The sequence below is a fragment of the Leucopleurus acutus genome (assembly GCF_964270905.1).
Source record: "Leucopleurus acutus genome assembly, chromosome: 2".
Taxonomy (NCBI): Eukaryota; Metazoa; Chordata; class Mammalia; order Artiodactyla; family Delphinidae; genus Leucopleurus; species Leucopleurus acutus.
In genome coordinates this window covers 24,301,300-24,316,898 of record NC_139143.1, presented here as the reverse complement: position 1 = coordinate 24,316,898, position 15,599 = coordinate 24,301,300, and the positions used below count along the sequence as shown (strand labels likewise).

The following is a 15,599-nucleotide window of genomic DNA, read 5'->3' as shown; positions in this document are numbered from 1 at the left end:
CACGTATGCTGAGCCTGGCTGCGGGTCAGGTCTGCGGTCTATTTATGACTTCTTATCTCAGGGTTTGTGCCTTGGCACTTTGCACTCAAGAAACTTCTGCCCCTCCTCACCTGTCAACACATGTCCTTATCTAGAGGAGAGAAGAGTGGGCTGATAAACAAACTCTCTTCCTCCACGGCTGCTTAGATGGCCCCAATGTCTCCCTACCTTTGGTTCATTCTTCTTGTTTGGGGGCCCAAATCCTTTGATGGGAACAAAGAAAACCTTCTGACATTCAGATAAAATATCGTTATGACCACTGATGAGTTTATTAATGAATTTGTTTCTCACATGCTTCCCCTTACTAGGGAAAATTTGTCTCCCGAGTGGAAGGAACCTCTTCCTCACTCGTACCGGGCATAATCCTGAGCTTAGCTCATGGGCAGAACGAGTCATTGATTGACCCCAAGGTCCCTGTGGGAGCCGCTCAGGGAAGAGCTGAGCTCAGGAGGGACGAGGAGCACACAGTGCCCGAGGAGACACCCTGCTTGCAGCCCTGCAGCGTCGTTCTGTCCTCCTGGGCGTGGAGTGAGAACAAGGGACCAGGAGCGAGAGACCCTGAGAACAGAGCAGAGCTCTACCGTCATACCAGGTCCCTTAGGTACGTTACATAACCTCTCTGGGCTTCAGTGTTCTAAGATGCCAAATACCTAACCTACTACTTAATTCTTAATTTAATCTTAAGATATTATTACTATTATTTTATTTTATTTTATGTGACTCAGATGTCAGCCGAAGCCTCCCTAGATAAGACTGGTTCAAACGAGCATTCCATATCCTGCGGAAGCCTAAAGTCCTGCCCCCCATATTTTGGCCAATTCTGGGAGGCCAGGGTGGAAGGTGGGAGGAGGCTTCTGTGCACAGACACCTCTGGCCCTGAGCCCCTGCGAGTGCGGAGTTCTATCCATTTGTGGACGGTCTTGCCATCTGTGTGCTGTCCCTGTCCAGAGCTGTGCCTGCTCCTTTGGGGAATGGAAGGGATCTACGTGACGTTAGATTAAATATTAGATACCTCTGTCCTCGGAAGTTCTTTAGCTATCCCATCCTAGGAGGACTTTTATCAGCTGATCTCACTCATGGAGCGGTCCAGCTTAGTGGTTTTTTCCTCTCCTCACCTTCCCATCTCTCCCACTTATCCCTTCCCTTTTAGACTGCCTCCAGAACTCCAAATTCTCACTGTCTTCTGTAGAGTCATTGATTTCTCTGCCATTTCTCCTGCCAAACTCAGCCATTCAAACTCATCAAGGTGTAAAGTAGGCCCTTCCAGACAGCAAGATCAACCTCCCTTCTGTACCAGGCAATTGTGGCTGTACATGTTTTTTTCTCACTCTATTAAAATTGCGATACGGCTTCTGCTAAATTCTTCTGCCGAAATGACAATTCCATTTCTTAGAAAGCAGAGAAAATAGAGAGGAGCAGCATTTTGGATCTAATTCTGCACAACCAGGGAAATTTGCTCGTCAGGTGAAAGTGAGAGAAAGCTCACTGTCACCCAGGAGTCTGGGACAGCTGGGAAGGGCCTGCTAGACGGTCCAGCGTGTGCCAACACTCAGGAAGAAGACTCCGTAAGTATCTGGAGAAAAGTTAGATGTGATTGGGCTTGTGATCCAAGAATAAAGGAAAGACAGCTCAAGCAGGACCAAGTGAAGTTGTAAATTACAAATGATCCCACAGGGGGAAAAGAGAAAAACAGTTTCCACAGTCAGATACACCCGTAGGTAGGTGAATGGGTCAGCAGGGTGTTCCTTCCCACACTGGCTGACAAGAGCTCTGGCATCTTCATCACATGACTTCCAAGGCTGCCCTGGGAGTCTTCTCCATTCGGTGTGCGAGATTAGTGGGCCCGGCCCGGCAGTGGCACACATACTTCTGTTCACACTCCCTCCTGGAACTCAATCACACGGCCACACCCACCTGCAGGGGAATCTGGGAATGGAGTCTAGGTGTGTGCTCAGAAGGGAGGAAAGAGCACGATTTTGTCCAGCAGCTAGCAGTCTCTGCCACATACTCTTTCACTTTTCCTTATTAAGTGTGGAAAGTTGAGGAACAATATCGGTAAGAAGATTTGAAAGTCCAAGTATGGAAGGAGGTAGAAGGACAGCACCTTGATGCCCCAGAAGAGCTCAGGTCTTCTGACCTGGATGAATTATACCCAGGGGTACTGAGGGGGCTCGCAGACAAGCTAACTTATCTTTGGGGAACTGTAAAAAACAGAACTGCTACTAGAAGGCTGAAGAGGCAGGCACTGTCATCCTGATTTTCATAAAGACTAAGAAATTGGAATCTAAGAAGTATACAAGGGTGAACTGGACATTAATATGGGATGAGCAGCTCAAAGGGATAATCAGATGGACGGTCTCGAAATCTGAGAAGGAAAGCATTGACCACTAATAGTCAGCATGGGGTCCACGCTAACCTCACTTTCTCTTTTGAAAGAATTATCTTCAACAATGTTCATATCCTTAGACTTAATAATACTCCTTCAGGAAGTTTGTGTTATGGAATCAATGCAAATTATGGACAAAGTTATTTTGCACAAAAAGATGTTGTCACCATTTTATTTATAATAGCAAAAAATTAGATACAATCTAAAAGTACAGCAATAGGGGAATGGTTATGTAAATTATTAATCATTCATACAATGAACTATTATACAGCCTTTAAGACTGTTTTAGAAGAATGTTTAATGATATGAGAAAATACATATGAAATACTGTCAATGAAAAAATCAGGATGCAAATACCAGAGAATATATGCTCTCAGTGATGTGAAAAATACCAGCACAGAAATGTGATGAAGGGAATATGCTAACATGTTAACAGTAGTTATCTCAGATAGTAGAATTATTAGTCACTGTTAATTCCTCTACATACTTTCCTATATTTTGTCACAGTGGGCATGTATTACTTCTACAAAAATGGGAAAAAATCTATTTTCTGAAAAAAAAAAATCACCAAGCTGGTAGAGCAGGTCAACCACACATATAAATAGGACATCATGGGACTTCCTGGTGGCACAGTGGTTAAGAATCCGCCTGCCAATGCAGGGGACACAGGTTCGATCCTTGGTCCGGGAAGATCTCACATGCCACAGAGCAACTAAGCCTGTGAGCCACAACTACTGAGCCCGCCTGCTGCAACTACTGAAGCCTGCGCACCTAGAGCCCATGCTCCGCAGCAAGAGAAGCCACCACAGTGAGAAGCCTGTGTGCCACAACTAGAGAAAGCCCACGTGCAGCAATGAAGACACAACAAAGCAAAAAAAAAAAAAAGGGACATCATGATCTCACAAGGCATTTGACAATGTCCTTCAACAGTACTCACTTCACTGATAGATAAGATTGTGACTCAGTATGAATATAGGTGGTTGATAATCACAGAATGGCCATACCCCATCCAGAATTAGGTTTCCTGTTCAATATTTTTACCCTTGACTCAGGTGAACATCTGCCCTATCCAATATGCTATCCACTAGCCGTGTGTGAATAATTGGTTTAAAATTAATTAAAATTGAATACAATGTAAAATTCAGTTTGTCAGTTGCACTAGCCTTATTTTAAGTGTTCAATAGGCACATGTGGCTAGTGACCATTGTATTGCACAGCTTAGATATACAGCCTTTCCATCACTATAGAACATTCTGTTGGAAAGTGCTGATCTACGGGTAATGATTATCGGTTTCACAGAGGACACAGGCTGACGGAGAGTCAGCTTCCCAGGTGATCACCATGGGCTGGCACAACGAGCCAGGTCTAGACAGATGAACTTGAACAGTTCTAAGCATCACATCCTCCATGGGGGCTCCAAAATATGACTGCAGATATATAGCAGAATGGAGAGGGGTTCATTTTTGTTGAAGAAAAGCTCCATAGGTATCTGTGGGGTATTGCAGCTAACCAAAATAATGAGCTCTTGAGTTGAGCTAATGAGGTATAAGGTTCAGAACAAGAAAGTGATAGTTCCAAGCTACGTTGGTCAAACTACACTGAGAATGCAAGTGTTTTTCCTTCAGTGGTGTTTCAGAACTAGAATTGGCCAGAATGAAACTGATGAAATAGAAAAAAATATTTTGCATCACTGGAGACTGCTGTTGGTTATGAGCAGATCTCAACTGGGAATTAGCACGGAGTATGGGAGGGAAAAAACTGTTAGGAAGAGTCCAGCTACTAGGTTTTAACAGCTTTGTGCCTTGTTTACTAAACCATGAGATAATAAGTCAAAGTTGTGAGACTGGCGAGAAACTGTTAACATGGTGCTGCTGTGGGTGGGGTGGGAGGGAAGAGAGAGAGAGGGAAAGGGTAGCGGGGAGAGAGAGAAACTGAGACTATTACCCTTGAGCAAATGCCAGAGGTGATCAAGTGATATTTAAGGATTTATAGCAATCCTACCAGAACTATGAAAACAGCTTTCGTATCAAATTGTTTGCAAGAAAATTAATTCTGTTATTGTAAGTCTAAAACTTTCTATTCCCTAACCCTGATTTAAAGAAAACTGTTCTTATGTTAGTTTAGAACTCCTCTTTAAAAAGTTGTTTTTTGATAATGTGTGATTTCCCCAAAATGCAACCATCATATTATAGTAGAGTAGACAGAATTGTATTCAGTTTTGGGTATTTCAGTCCAAAAGGGATGCTGGAGTACTTGAGCAAGTCGAGAGAAAAAGGCGCAAAGTGGATAAAGTTCTAGAAACAATGGCTACAGAAGATATTTAGAACAGAAACTGCTGTGTGTACACCTGGGAGAAAGGGGAGTGATGGGAACTGGATCTCAGCTCAACACAAGGAAGGGCCTTCCAACAGTCAGAGATGATTGAGCGGCTGTAGGAAGTAGTACCGGGGTGAGGAAGGCTGAGTAAGAGGCCAACCTGAGTTGCATTCTGGAACTTTCTAGCCATGTGACCTTGGGCAAGTTACTTAGCTCTTCTAAGCCTCAGTTTCTTCACCTGTAAAAGGAGATAATAACTCTTAGTGTTACTGTAAGAATTAAATAGGGACTTCCCTGGTGGCACAGTGGTTAAGAATCCGCCTGCCAATGCAGGGGACACGGGTTCGAGCCCTGGTCCGGGAAGATCCCACATGCTGCGGAGCAACTAAGCCTGTGCGCCACAACTACTGAGCCCACGTGCTGCAACTACTGAAGCCCATGCGCCTAGAGCGAGTGAGAAGCCCACACACCCCAAAGAAGAGTAGCCCCTGCTCGCTGCAACTAGAGAAAGCCCACGCGAAGCAGCAAAGACCCAACACAGCCATAAATATATATATATATATATATATATATATATTTTTTTTTTAAAGAATTAAATAAGCTAATGCATGTCTAGTGCTCATCATAGTGCCTGGCACATGGCAAACCTTCCATCAGCGTTACCTCTTGGCCATTATGATTGTTCGGGGTGATCAAGCTCCTTGTCTCTGGATGTTCCAACAGAGTCTGCTCGATTACTGATTGGAATCATAGGACAGATTTCTGCATTGGTAGATGGTTAGGATGTGCTGTGCCAATACTAGCAACCTGGAACTTAAGAGGTGATGTATGAAAAGGATTCTGTGGTCAAATCAGTTGACAAAGGCTGGAAAATGCTGTCGACATTCAACAGGTTTCTTTATACTCTGTGACTTCTCTGAGCCTTTAATACACTACCCTGAGTTTTAAATCCCCATCATACTTGGCCACAGAACCCTTTTGCTTAGAACATTTGAGGGAAGAGAGTGTTTTGAACACATTTTAGGAAATACTGAATTAGATGAGTTTTGAGATTCTTTCTGACCCTGACAACTGAAAAAGTTGTGAATTTCAAATGCAGTGAAGTTTACAGCTACTGTTTATTGAGCACTTACTATGAGCCACCCACTGATTTGAGCACTTTAGATACCTGTCACATGATTCTCACAGTAACCCTATGACATTTCATCACCCCTTTTTTTACAGTTGAGAAAATTGAGGCTCAGAGGTTAAGCTACTTCCCCAAGGAACCAGGAATACAACTTTGCCTGCTCTCCAAAACCCTGCTCTTAACTGCTAGGCCATGCTTCAGCAGAAACTGCTGATTTTTTGTGTATCAGTGGGTTGACTAAATATGATGATGACTATTTAGGGAAAAAAAAAACAACAATGTGGGGTTGGCATAATAGTAAAAGGGAGAAAACACAGTCCAGAAGCCAGGAGACTTGGGACTTGAGGGCTTGTCTTACAAATTTAGATCTTACGTCTTTTCTAATGACCAATGTTCAAGCTAGCTATTCATGCCAGGTTGCTTTAAGGTTGTTGGGAAGAGGTCATTAGCTAACAGAAAATGAGAGGATTGTCTGTATTAAATGACCACAGGCTCTCTTTTTCCTTTGTTAGAGGTTTCCATGGCTGTTGAAAAATGAGGCCCTTCACATATGCCCTTTACCTCTACCTTCATCCAAGATGCGATAAAAGGAGAGAAGAACTCCTTTGTTCCCTCTCTCGCCTTACTTACCCCTTTATTGTGTTAACTACACGCTACTTAACAGTAAGGAGGGCAGGATTCTCCTTCCTTGCGGGCAGTGCTGAAGAGAAGGAGCACGTCCAGCTTCAAGCTGAGAACCTGGAAAATGGGCTTCTCGGCCCAGCTGGACATCGAGGTAATGATCATTCCCAAACATGTCAACCTCTGCCATGTAGTCAGTGTCTGGCCTGGGCCTGGATCAAACCTAGTCCTCTCCTGGCTCCTCGGCTCCCTGGGAGGGAGCACAGGGGTGCCGCACCTTCTACAGGCAAGGACTTGGGTTTATCACCTTTGCTTCCCCAGCACCACTGGAACGACAGGAACTCAGTGCTGCAGGCTGAACCCTGAACACCGGGGCTTGAGGGCCTCACGGTGGCTTCTGGCAGAATCTGCTGCCCTCATGTGGCCATCCTGGCTCAGAGACAGCAGAAGAGGAAATTCAAACCCTAGAGAGGCTGGGAAGGACAGTTGAACTGACAGCCACCAGGTGAAAGTAGCAGCCTTGGGTGTGGGGGGTGAGGGGAAGCAGTGGTCCTCCAACTTTTTGGTCCCAGTACCCCTTCACAGTCATAAAAATTATTGAGGACCCCAAAGACCTTTTGTTACGTGACTGATTCTCTCCTAGAAATTACAACTGAGAATATTTTAAAAATATTGACGTGTCAGTTCTTTTAGAAGTAACAATAAACATTTCATGTTAACATAAATAACATAGTTATCAAAAGAGGTGTATTTTGCAAAACAAAAGGAAACTTTAATAAAACGAGTGGCATTTATTTACATTTTTACAATTCTCTTTAATAGAATACAGTAGTTCAACAGAAGACAGCTGGACTCTCATTTCTTTTGCATTCAGTCCCTTGCAGTATAGTGTCAAGAAACTTCTAGAAAACTCTAGCACACATTCGTGAGAGAAGGAGAATGAAATAGGCAAAGAATATCTTAGTATTATTGTGAAATAGTCTTGACTCTAGGGGGCCCTGGAACCACATTCTGAGACTAGTCCTGATTCAGGGTCCTCCTCTATCAGCTCAAGAGCCCAAGGTCAGGGAAGCCCGAAAGGGAAGCACCCTAGGTGACTTCTACTCCAAGAGGAAACTTCCACAGAAATAGATAGGAAAGCCTTCTAATTTTTTTTCTTTTACATTTAACACAGCTGGACTGATGTGAGACAGAAAAATTGGGAGAGTCAGTGTTTCTCCATCAGAGACAAGATTTTTAAATTTCTCAGTCTCCCTTGTAGCCATGTGAATAATGGCCAACTGGATATAAGCAGGAGTGCTGTGGGCGACGTTAAGAGGAGGAAGTGCATCCTTTTCTTATCCTCCTTTCATGTCAGATGGAGTGTGGATGGCTAGAGCCCAGCAGCCAATTTGGGCCATGAGGTGAAAGCCACATACTGAGGACATCAAACAAGAAGATAGAAGACTGACCCCTGAGACCACAAGCTATCATGGCCTCTCTGAGCTGCCTGGTTGTGGGAGAACAATAGCCATATTGTTTAAATCACTGCTATTTTTGTTATGTACAGTTTAACTTAATCCTGTTCTCGGGAAGTTTAAGAGACTTCCCTCAGGTCACACGGTAAGTTAACTGGCAGAGGCAAAATTTGAATGTTGGCAGTTTTACTCCAGAGCCCCTAAGGACGCTCATGAAAGTGGGGTTTGCCCCATCTTGAGGGCCTTACAGAGGGGGCACAGCACAAGGCGCTGCAGTCATGAGCTCCAGGGGGCAACAAGAAGCTGAGAGAGTGTGTGATGGAGGAAGAAAAGGGAACAAGAGGAACACAGTGCAGAGGGAGTGGATAAGCTTCCCCGTACACTCTGCATCCTCCTTCCCATGGCATTGAGGAAGGAGACAGAGGGAGAGGAAAGCTGGCACTTGGGCTGAACTAGTTACACCAGGTTTCATTCCAGGACTGTCTTTTTTTTTTTTTTTTGCGGTACGTGGGCCTCTCACTGTTGTGGCCTCTCCCGTTGCGGAGCACAGGCTCCGTACGCGCAGGCTCAGCGGCCATGGCTCACGGGCCCAGCCGCTCTGCGGCACGTGGGATCTTCCCGGACCGGGGCACGAACCCGTGTCCCCTGCATCGGCAGGCGGACTCTCAACCACTGCGCCACCAGGGAAGCCCCAGGACTGTCTTTTTATCCAATGAATACAGATGTTGATTCCTACAGCAACTCGACACTGGTATAATGTGGTTTTGTACTACTTTTGGAGATGTGGTGTAATCAGATTTACATACCCTCTGCCTCTAGAATCCCAGGAATGGAAGCTCCCAGAAAGAGCTCCATCTTTTCTTTTCACCACTGGACTTCTCTGCTTAGAATCACTTGGTGAGGTATTGGTGTGGGAGAGTGCACGTACCAGTGGAACAGAACAGATGGCCCAGAAGCCATTTATGGAAACTCGGTGAATATCTGGATAGTTCTATAAGCTCATGGGGAAAGCAGAAACTGTTCAATAAATAGTGCTGGGACAACCGTTCAGACGCAGAAAAACAAAATTGGGCCCCTGCTAAATAAAATACGCAAAAATAAATTTCAGATGAATTAAAAATCTTAATACGAAAATAAAAATTTAAGCTTTTAGAAAAACTTGAGGGTAGGGAAGGATCTCTTAACCACTCAAAGGTATAAGCCATAGAGGTGAAAGACTGCTACATTTAACAACACTAGCATTTAAAAATTACTTTGGCATCACAGAAGACTCCAAAGGGAGGATAGGTAAGACAAGCCGCAGCCTAAGAAAGATACTTGAAATGCATATAATTGACCAAAGATTAGCATCGCTCCAGAATATATATCTCAAGAGGCGTAACTATCTGTAAGTAAAAGTCTGCATCCAAATAAAAACTGGGCAAAGGATAAAAAACAAGGGAATCTGGGGAATTCTCTGGCGGTCCAGTGGTTAGGACTCCGAGCTCTCACTGCCAAGGGCCCAGGTTCCATCCCTGGTTGGGGAAACTAAGATCCCACAAGCCGCGCGGCACAGCAGGAAAAAAAAAAAAAGGTGGGGTAATCCACACAGTCAAAACGTGAGAAGATGCTTAACTTCATTGCAAACTCAAACCTCAGGAGATAACACCTACCCAATTAGCAAAAGTGAAAAATTTGATAATGCCAAGTGTTGGCAGAGCTGGGGAAAAGGGGGAACTCTCAGATGGCTGATGGGAGGATCAAGGGATTCAAGTACTTGGGAAGCAAGTGGGAACATCCGGTCAGTGAGAGGACTGCTGGTACTCACCCAAATTAACAAAGCAGGATGCTCACTGCAGTAGTTCTAATACAGAAACCCTGCAAAAACCTGGAGTGTCCATCAATAACATCACACATAAACAGCGGAATATCACGCAGTGCAATACTAAACCATAGTTAAGACAAAGGACCAGAGCTTCATCTGCATACATGGGTGTCTTGGAATGTAATATGAAACATTTTTTAAATGTCAAGTATGTACAGTATGATACCATTTCTATAAAGTTTAAGAAAACATGCCAACGTGCAAGACTAAAGTAAACGTGGATGGGAAGAACACAAGCTGACTTCAGGACAGTGGAAGGGAGTAAATACAATTGGGGCACAATACAAATAGCACTGCAGAACTGTAAGGTTGTATTTGTACAGACAAATCTGGAGGGAATATGGAAAAAATACTAAGGTTAATTGATTGGTTACAAGGTGGGGGACAGAGGTGTTTGCATACCACTTCTCTGTCCTCCTCAGCATGGCTGAATTACCTTTTCTCATCCCCTTTTTTCCTCTCCTCCACGTGGGTTCTGGGTTCCCCAGTCCCCCAGCGACTCAGGGACCACGCTTCCGCCTGCAGAGTCTCCTCAAGCATCTTTGTTTTCTCACCAGTGGTTCTTGCCCTTTTGCCTTCCCGCATTTGCTCCTTCCCAGTCTTCATATTAACCTTAACACCTCATCAGGGCACCGTTCACCTCTCCCCCTTCACTGTCCATCTCTACCTTCTGCTTTTGCCTCTAAGTGAGGCTCCACCCTCAGCACCCTGGTCAGGCCTTTGACAAAGGCCTTTTAAGCCTAACGAGTCAAAACACTTGTCAGATCTCCTCTTTGGAAGCCCCACCCTGAGACTCCTCTTTCAAAGATAAACGTTGCCCTACTTGCCAAACTGAATGAGTTTTTCCCAGTTTTTCTTCCCCTTGAATCTCCAGGGAGCTTTCACGATCACGGCCTAGCTCTCATCGTCTTAAAATTCTCCCTACCTTTGGCTTTCGAGGCTGTGATGCCGCCACCTTGGGTGTCACCTGCGAGTCAGTCACAAGCCAGTGACAGCTGTCCGGATTGAACTGCCACCCCCAGGCCAAGCACGCTGGCCTCTCGGCTTCCACGCCTGCCTCCCTCGGCTCTTCTACACACAGCCCAGGGGAAAAGGAAGCTAAGTCAGACACCAAAGTGCACGATTTTTTCATCTCCTTGTGATACCCAGCCGGCTCCACGGCTCCTGCGTTTCTCGGGTGTCTGACAGCCGCGCTCCCTGCGGGCCCAGCGGCCTGCTCTGCAAGGCCTCGAGGGGCTCAAATTCCGGTCTGGAGGCTGAGGTTCTCTTTGCAGCCCGTGAAACATGTAGAGAAACAAAGGAAAAACCCATCTGCCCACCTCCCACCCCCCGCAGTGCCCAGAGACATGGCCATAGAAGGAAAGGAGAGCAGGCTCCTGGGCTCCCACCTGGCCCCCGCTGGGCTGCTTCTGTTGGGGACCAGCCCTGCTCTCTCGCTCTGTGTTTTGGCGACAGCCTTGCAGTGTTTCTGAAGACAGCCAGCCGGGTACCCGCCCAGCTGTCAGACAGTGGGCCTCGGGAGTCTGTGAGCGCCTCCGCTTAGGAAACCTAGTTAAAGAAACGATCGCAGAGATGGGGGCAGTTAAGCCTCTCTCCTCGCAACTAGGCAAATCTCTTCCCTTCTGCGCCCAGGGCATGTTATCCCAGGATGCCGGGAGAGGGGCCCACACTGATGAGCAGACCAAACCCCAACACTGCAACAGGATTCGTCTGTTTATTGATATTAAGACACTTCCCAGCAGTAACTGCTTTGAACAAGGACTCTAAAGGTAATAAAATGATGACAGCATCGTAGACAAAGCGTTGGTGAACATTCCTTGCAGAGAAAATTGGCTTTTCCTCTCCGGCCAGAGCGACCAGGCGCTACATGCCGTCCCAGGCGTGACCTCCCGGTCCCGAATATACGCGCCCCGTCCTCCGGCTAGGCCCTCAGAGGACTCCAGGCTGTGGGGCGAGAGCAGGGGCCTTCCCCAAGCCCCTCCCACGTCTCAGAACCTTCCTCAGCTCCTCTGGACCGACTTCCCGCGTCTCCTGTTGGTGAAGCATATGCTCACGAAGGGGTGAGCCACGGCCTGGTGACAAAACCACCAGCACCAAAAAGCTGGTCCTTCCTCTTCACAAAGTAAACACGACACGTTTTTACTCTCTCCCCGCTTTTTTTTTTTTAAGGAAAGAAAAGTCTTTAAAATATATGGCACTAGAGCGTACAACTGCACAACTGCATCCAGTTACCGTTTCTTCCAGCTTCCAGGCCACGGTGCCCAGGCTTCCCCTCAGATGTAGAGCTGATGGGAGGCCAGGGTGTCCATGAAAGGCCGTACCAGGTTGTCTGTGGAGAAGTAGAAGATTAGCCCGAACGTGATGGAGATGGGGAGGGCGGGCAACGCTTTCTTGAACACGGCGAGCAGCAGGAGGGTCAGACACAGACCCTGCAGGACACAAAGGCGAGGGGGTTGGTGGTGACCACGGGTGTGGACGGGGGACGGAGAGCAGTCAGTGATGGTACAGTCCCTGGGTTCAGGAGCCCTGGACACCCTGTCATCTTCCCTGGTCCCCTCAACAGCTCTGTGAGGTGCCTGAGGGCAGGCGTTCTCACCCCGTAGCAACGCCCTGCACATGGACGGGTGAACCAGAAAGCAGGCCTCCTGACCCCTAGCATGGGGCTGCCACTACCAGACTACCTCCCCTGGCTGGCTGCTGGAGGGTGAGGAGCTTTCCCCAAGGGGACGTATATTTATACAAGACCTGGACGGGCTGGACTGAAAGCCAGCAATGTTCTCAGCAGCTGACACCAAGGGAACCAAGATGCCACGTGACCCCGCCCTGGGGAGCAGGCACAGTGGCTGCCTATCCTGTTCCCAGCCCAGTCAATGCAGGCAGTGGTCCAGGGTGGGGACAGGAAACCGGAGTGCCTGCCCTATCCCTGGGGAGAGCAGGAATTCAGGGCAGACAATCTGGAAGTGGAGGAGCCTGGGAGTTCACCGCCCCATCCCTGACACACACTGGGCAAATACAGAATGCCTGCAGAACTGGAGCCTCGGCCCTAACGTGCCACGTGCCACCCGGGGTTCACCAGGCAGAACACCGAGTATGCACCGTTCAGAGCCTCCGCCTCTCCAATCACCGTAAGACGCTTCCCCACCATGTGTATCTGGCCACGTTACATGACATACAGGTCTCCAAATTTCACTGCTGGGGTTCCAAGTGATGGGCCCCCGTCTCAAGTCCCAGGAGATCCCATGGTGCCTGGGTGGCATGGAGGGAAAACACACAGCCCTGGCTTCAGAGACTCGAGTTCGAATCACAGCTCGGCCCTCACAGCTTTGTGCCCAGGGGCCAGGCCCTCAACCTATTCCGTCCTCTGTAAATCTCAGGTCACCATCCCTGCCTCGCAGGTGCCGTGAGACAAATGCACAGAGCTAGCCAAGACCCTGGCACCCGGTGCACAAGCTCGGTAATGTCAGAGCCCCTGGTCACTGCTCCCCTGTGCTGTGCCTGCAGCTGTTGATGACCAGAACCTCCTGTAAACCTCAGTCTCATCTTGAGGATCTTCTTGGCAACCCTGCCCAGCCTCTCCAAGGCACAACGGCACCTGAAAATTCCCCTGGGTTCCTGGGCCCCCCACCAGACAGACCCTCAGGGGCCCCACTGCCCAGGGCTGGGCGGGGAGCATCCCCCAGCCCACTCACGATGAGGATGGCCACAAAGCAGGCCAGCGTGGTGTTCCAGTCCCCACTGCCCGTGGCTGCCGCCTTGCCCACCAGCACGCTGTAGAAGATGAAGTCTCCGAGGCCGAGCTTCACGCCCCCTGTGTGGTGGAGACAGAGGGAATCCATAGGTCTCGGAAGCCCCAGGAGGAAGCGGCAGAGAAGGCTGACCCCAGCCAAACAGCCCAGGTTCTCTGCCCAGCCCAGGGGCCAGAGTCCTGAGGAACGCAGAGGGCAGATGGGGTAGTGTGACTGCCCAGCTCACCTCACCTGGACTCTGGGACAAGGACTGGCTGCCTTGAAAGAATAGCAGCCAGTGGGAAAAAGGGGCAACCTGTAGTCTGAGTGACTTGCATTCTGGGCTGTGCAAAGCCAGCATTTCTGATAACTCGAGTAAAACTGGTGCTTGGAGGGCTTCCCTGATGGCGCAGTGGTTGAGAGTCCGCCTGCCGATGCAGGGGACATGGGTTCGTGCCCCGGTCCGGGAAGATCCCACATGCCGCGGAGCGGCTGGGCCCGTGAGCCATAGCCACTAAGCCTGCGCGTCCGGAGCCTGTGCCCCGCAACGGGAGAGGCCACAGCAGTGAGAGGCCCGCATACCGCAAAAAAAAACAAAAAACAAACTGGTGCTTGGCACTTGGTTAAGACAAGAGCGAATAAAATGCATTGCCTGGGGCTGATGGGAGGCTACCCAACTGAGCGCTCAGTTTGAATTATAAATGTTTTTTAGGAAATTTAATTTCACTACTTGCAAGAACATGTACAATACCTGAGGTTCTCTGGAGACTCATGTCCCTTAAAAGTACGTAAATGTACATTGTAAATCAACTAAACTTCAATTAAAAAAATAAGTAAACATAATTTGTAACTAGTGTATCCATTACTGATAAGGAAACAAGAGCTTCTAGAATGCTTTCATTTGTTTCCTTTCGTACAACTGCCCTGTACACTTGTTTATAGGATAATTTTATTCATCACAGACAATAAAAATGTTTAAGAAACAGACTTGAATTGAGGAGGTCTGCATCAAGGAAACATGCTCTGTCCCGTCTGCCCCCCTCGCCTCCCTTCTGGGCTCCAAGCAAGAGGCCCCTCACCTCGGTCTGTCCCTTCCTCCACGGCCCCTCTTCTCTGACTTCAGTTTCCTCACTTTGGCTCCTGCCTCGGCACAGAGCAAATCCTCCAGTTTCGTCACCTTACAGAGGTGACTTCTCTTGCCGTGCCTCCTCTCGCCGCTACCCCGACTCCTGCTTCCCTGCTCTGCCTGCCCTCTCCCCTCCCTTCTCTCTTCTTTTTCTATCAGTTCTTTCTCAAAGGAACTGCGCTCACCTCCCAGGCACTTCAGAGATCTGTGGCGGCAGGTCCCATGTCCCCCAGCCAATGTGCTCTGGCCAGGCCACCGCCCGGCCCCCATGGACACCCTCACGCTACCTGTCTCAGCGCCCTGTCCCCTGGCTGGCTACTCCCCGGGGTCCTCCACAAGCGCCCTTCCCTTCATCCCGTAAACGTCGCCCACGCTGTCCCTCTCGCTCTCCATTCTGACCCTACACCTTCCCTGGGTACCTTCTGGGGACCCGCAGTTCTGACAACATGTATATCCTGGTGACTCCAACTCGGGTCTCCAACCCCGACCTCGAGCATCGCTCCCCTTCGTGTGTCCGTGGCGTCTCCATCTGATGTCCTGCAGAGCCTCCCACCTTCCCCCGTCACCCTCCATGCCTCCCTGCCCATCCCTTGCCCAGCCAAGTCCTGTCAGTGCGGCCCAGGTACGTGGTAGCACCGCCTCCTCTCAGCCGGCTGCCTGAGCTGGGCCCTCATGACTCCTCCCTCACCTGGTCCCCCAGCAGTCTGTGTTCCTTGCTGCTGCCCGGGATCTGTCTGGGATGCAGCTCTGCTCACTTCAATTCCCTGCAGCAAACCACTAACGGTTCCCCACAGCCTGCAGGATGAAGTTCGAGCTCCTGTGAGTGCCGTGCACCCTTGAAGGTCCGGCCCCCAGCTGCCTGGGCCACCAAACTGCCCCGAGCTCCCGGAAGGCCTCCTCCTCTCTCATCTGAGCCTTTGCCAATGCTGCTGTAAC

The 15,599-nt window shown here is 48.6% G+C and overlaps 1 protein-coding gene across 9 annotated transcripts in view; it reads right to left on the bottom strand.

Moving 5' to 3' along the window:
- Positions 1-3,892: 3,892 nt before the first annotated feature.
- PSEN2 (presenilin 2) overlaps positions 3,893-15,599 on the bottom strand; it is a 34,739-nt gene continuing 23,032 nt past the window's right edge. For 7 of the 9 annotated variants that reach the window (XR_014326037.1, XR_014326038.1, XR_014326040.1 and 4 more), the window contains 5 exons: positions 13,502-13,620; positions 8,755-12,241; positions 5,405-5,554; positions 4,902-4,979; positions 3,894-3,914 (listed from right to left, as the gene is read on the bottom strand). Coding sequence is in view for 1 of the 9 variants with exons in the window: in XM_082834681.1 (XP_082690807.1) it covers positions 12,086-12,241; positions 13,502-13,620 (275 nt within the window). In the remaining 8 variants the exon portion in view is untranslated. Of the gene's footprint in view, positions 3,915-4,901; positions 4,980-5,404; positions 5,555-8,712; positions 12,242-13,501; positions 13,621-15,599 lie in introns of those variants that run through there. The other 2 variants (XR_014326039.1, XM_082834681.1) reach the window with 2 other exon arrangements.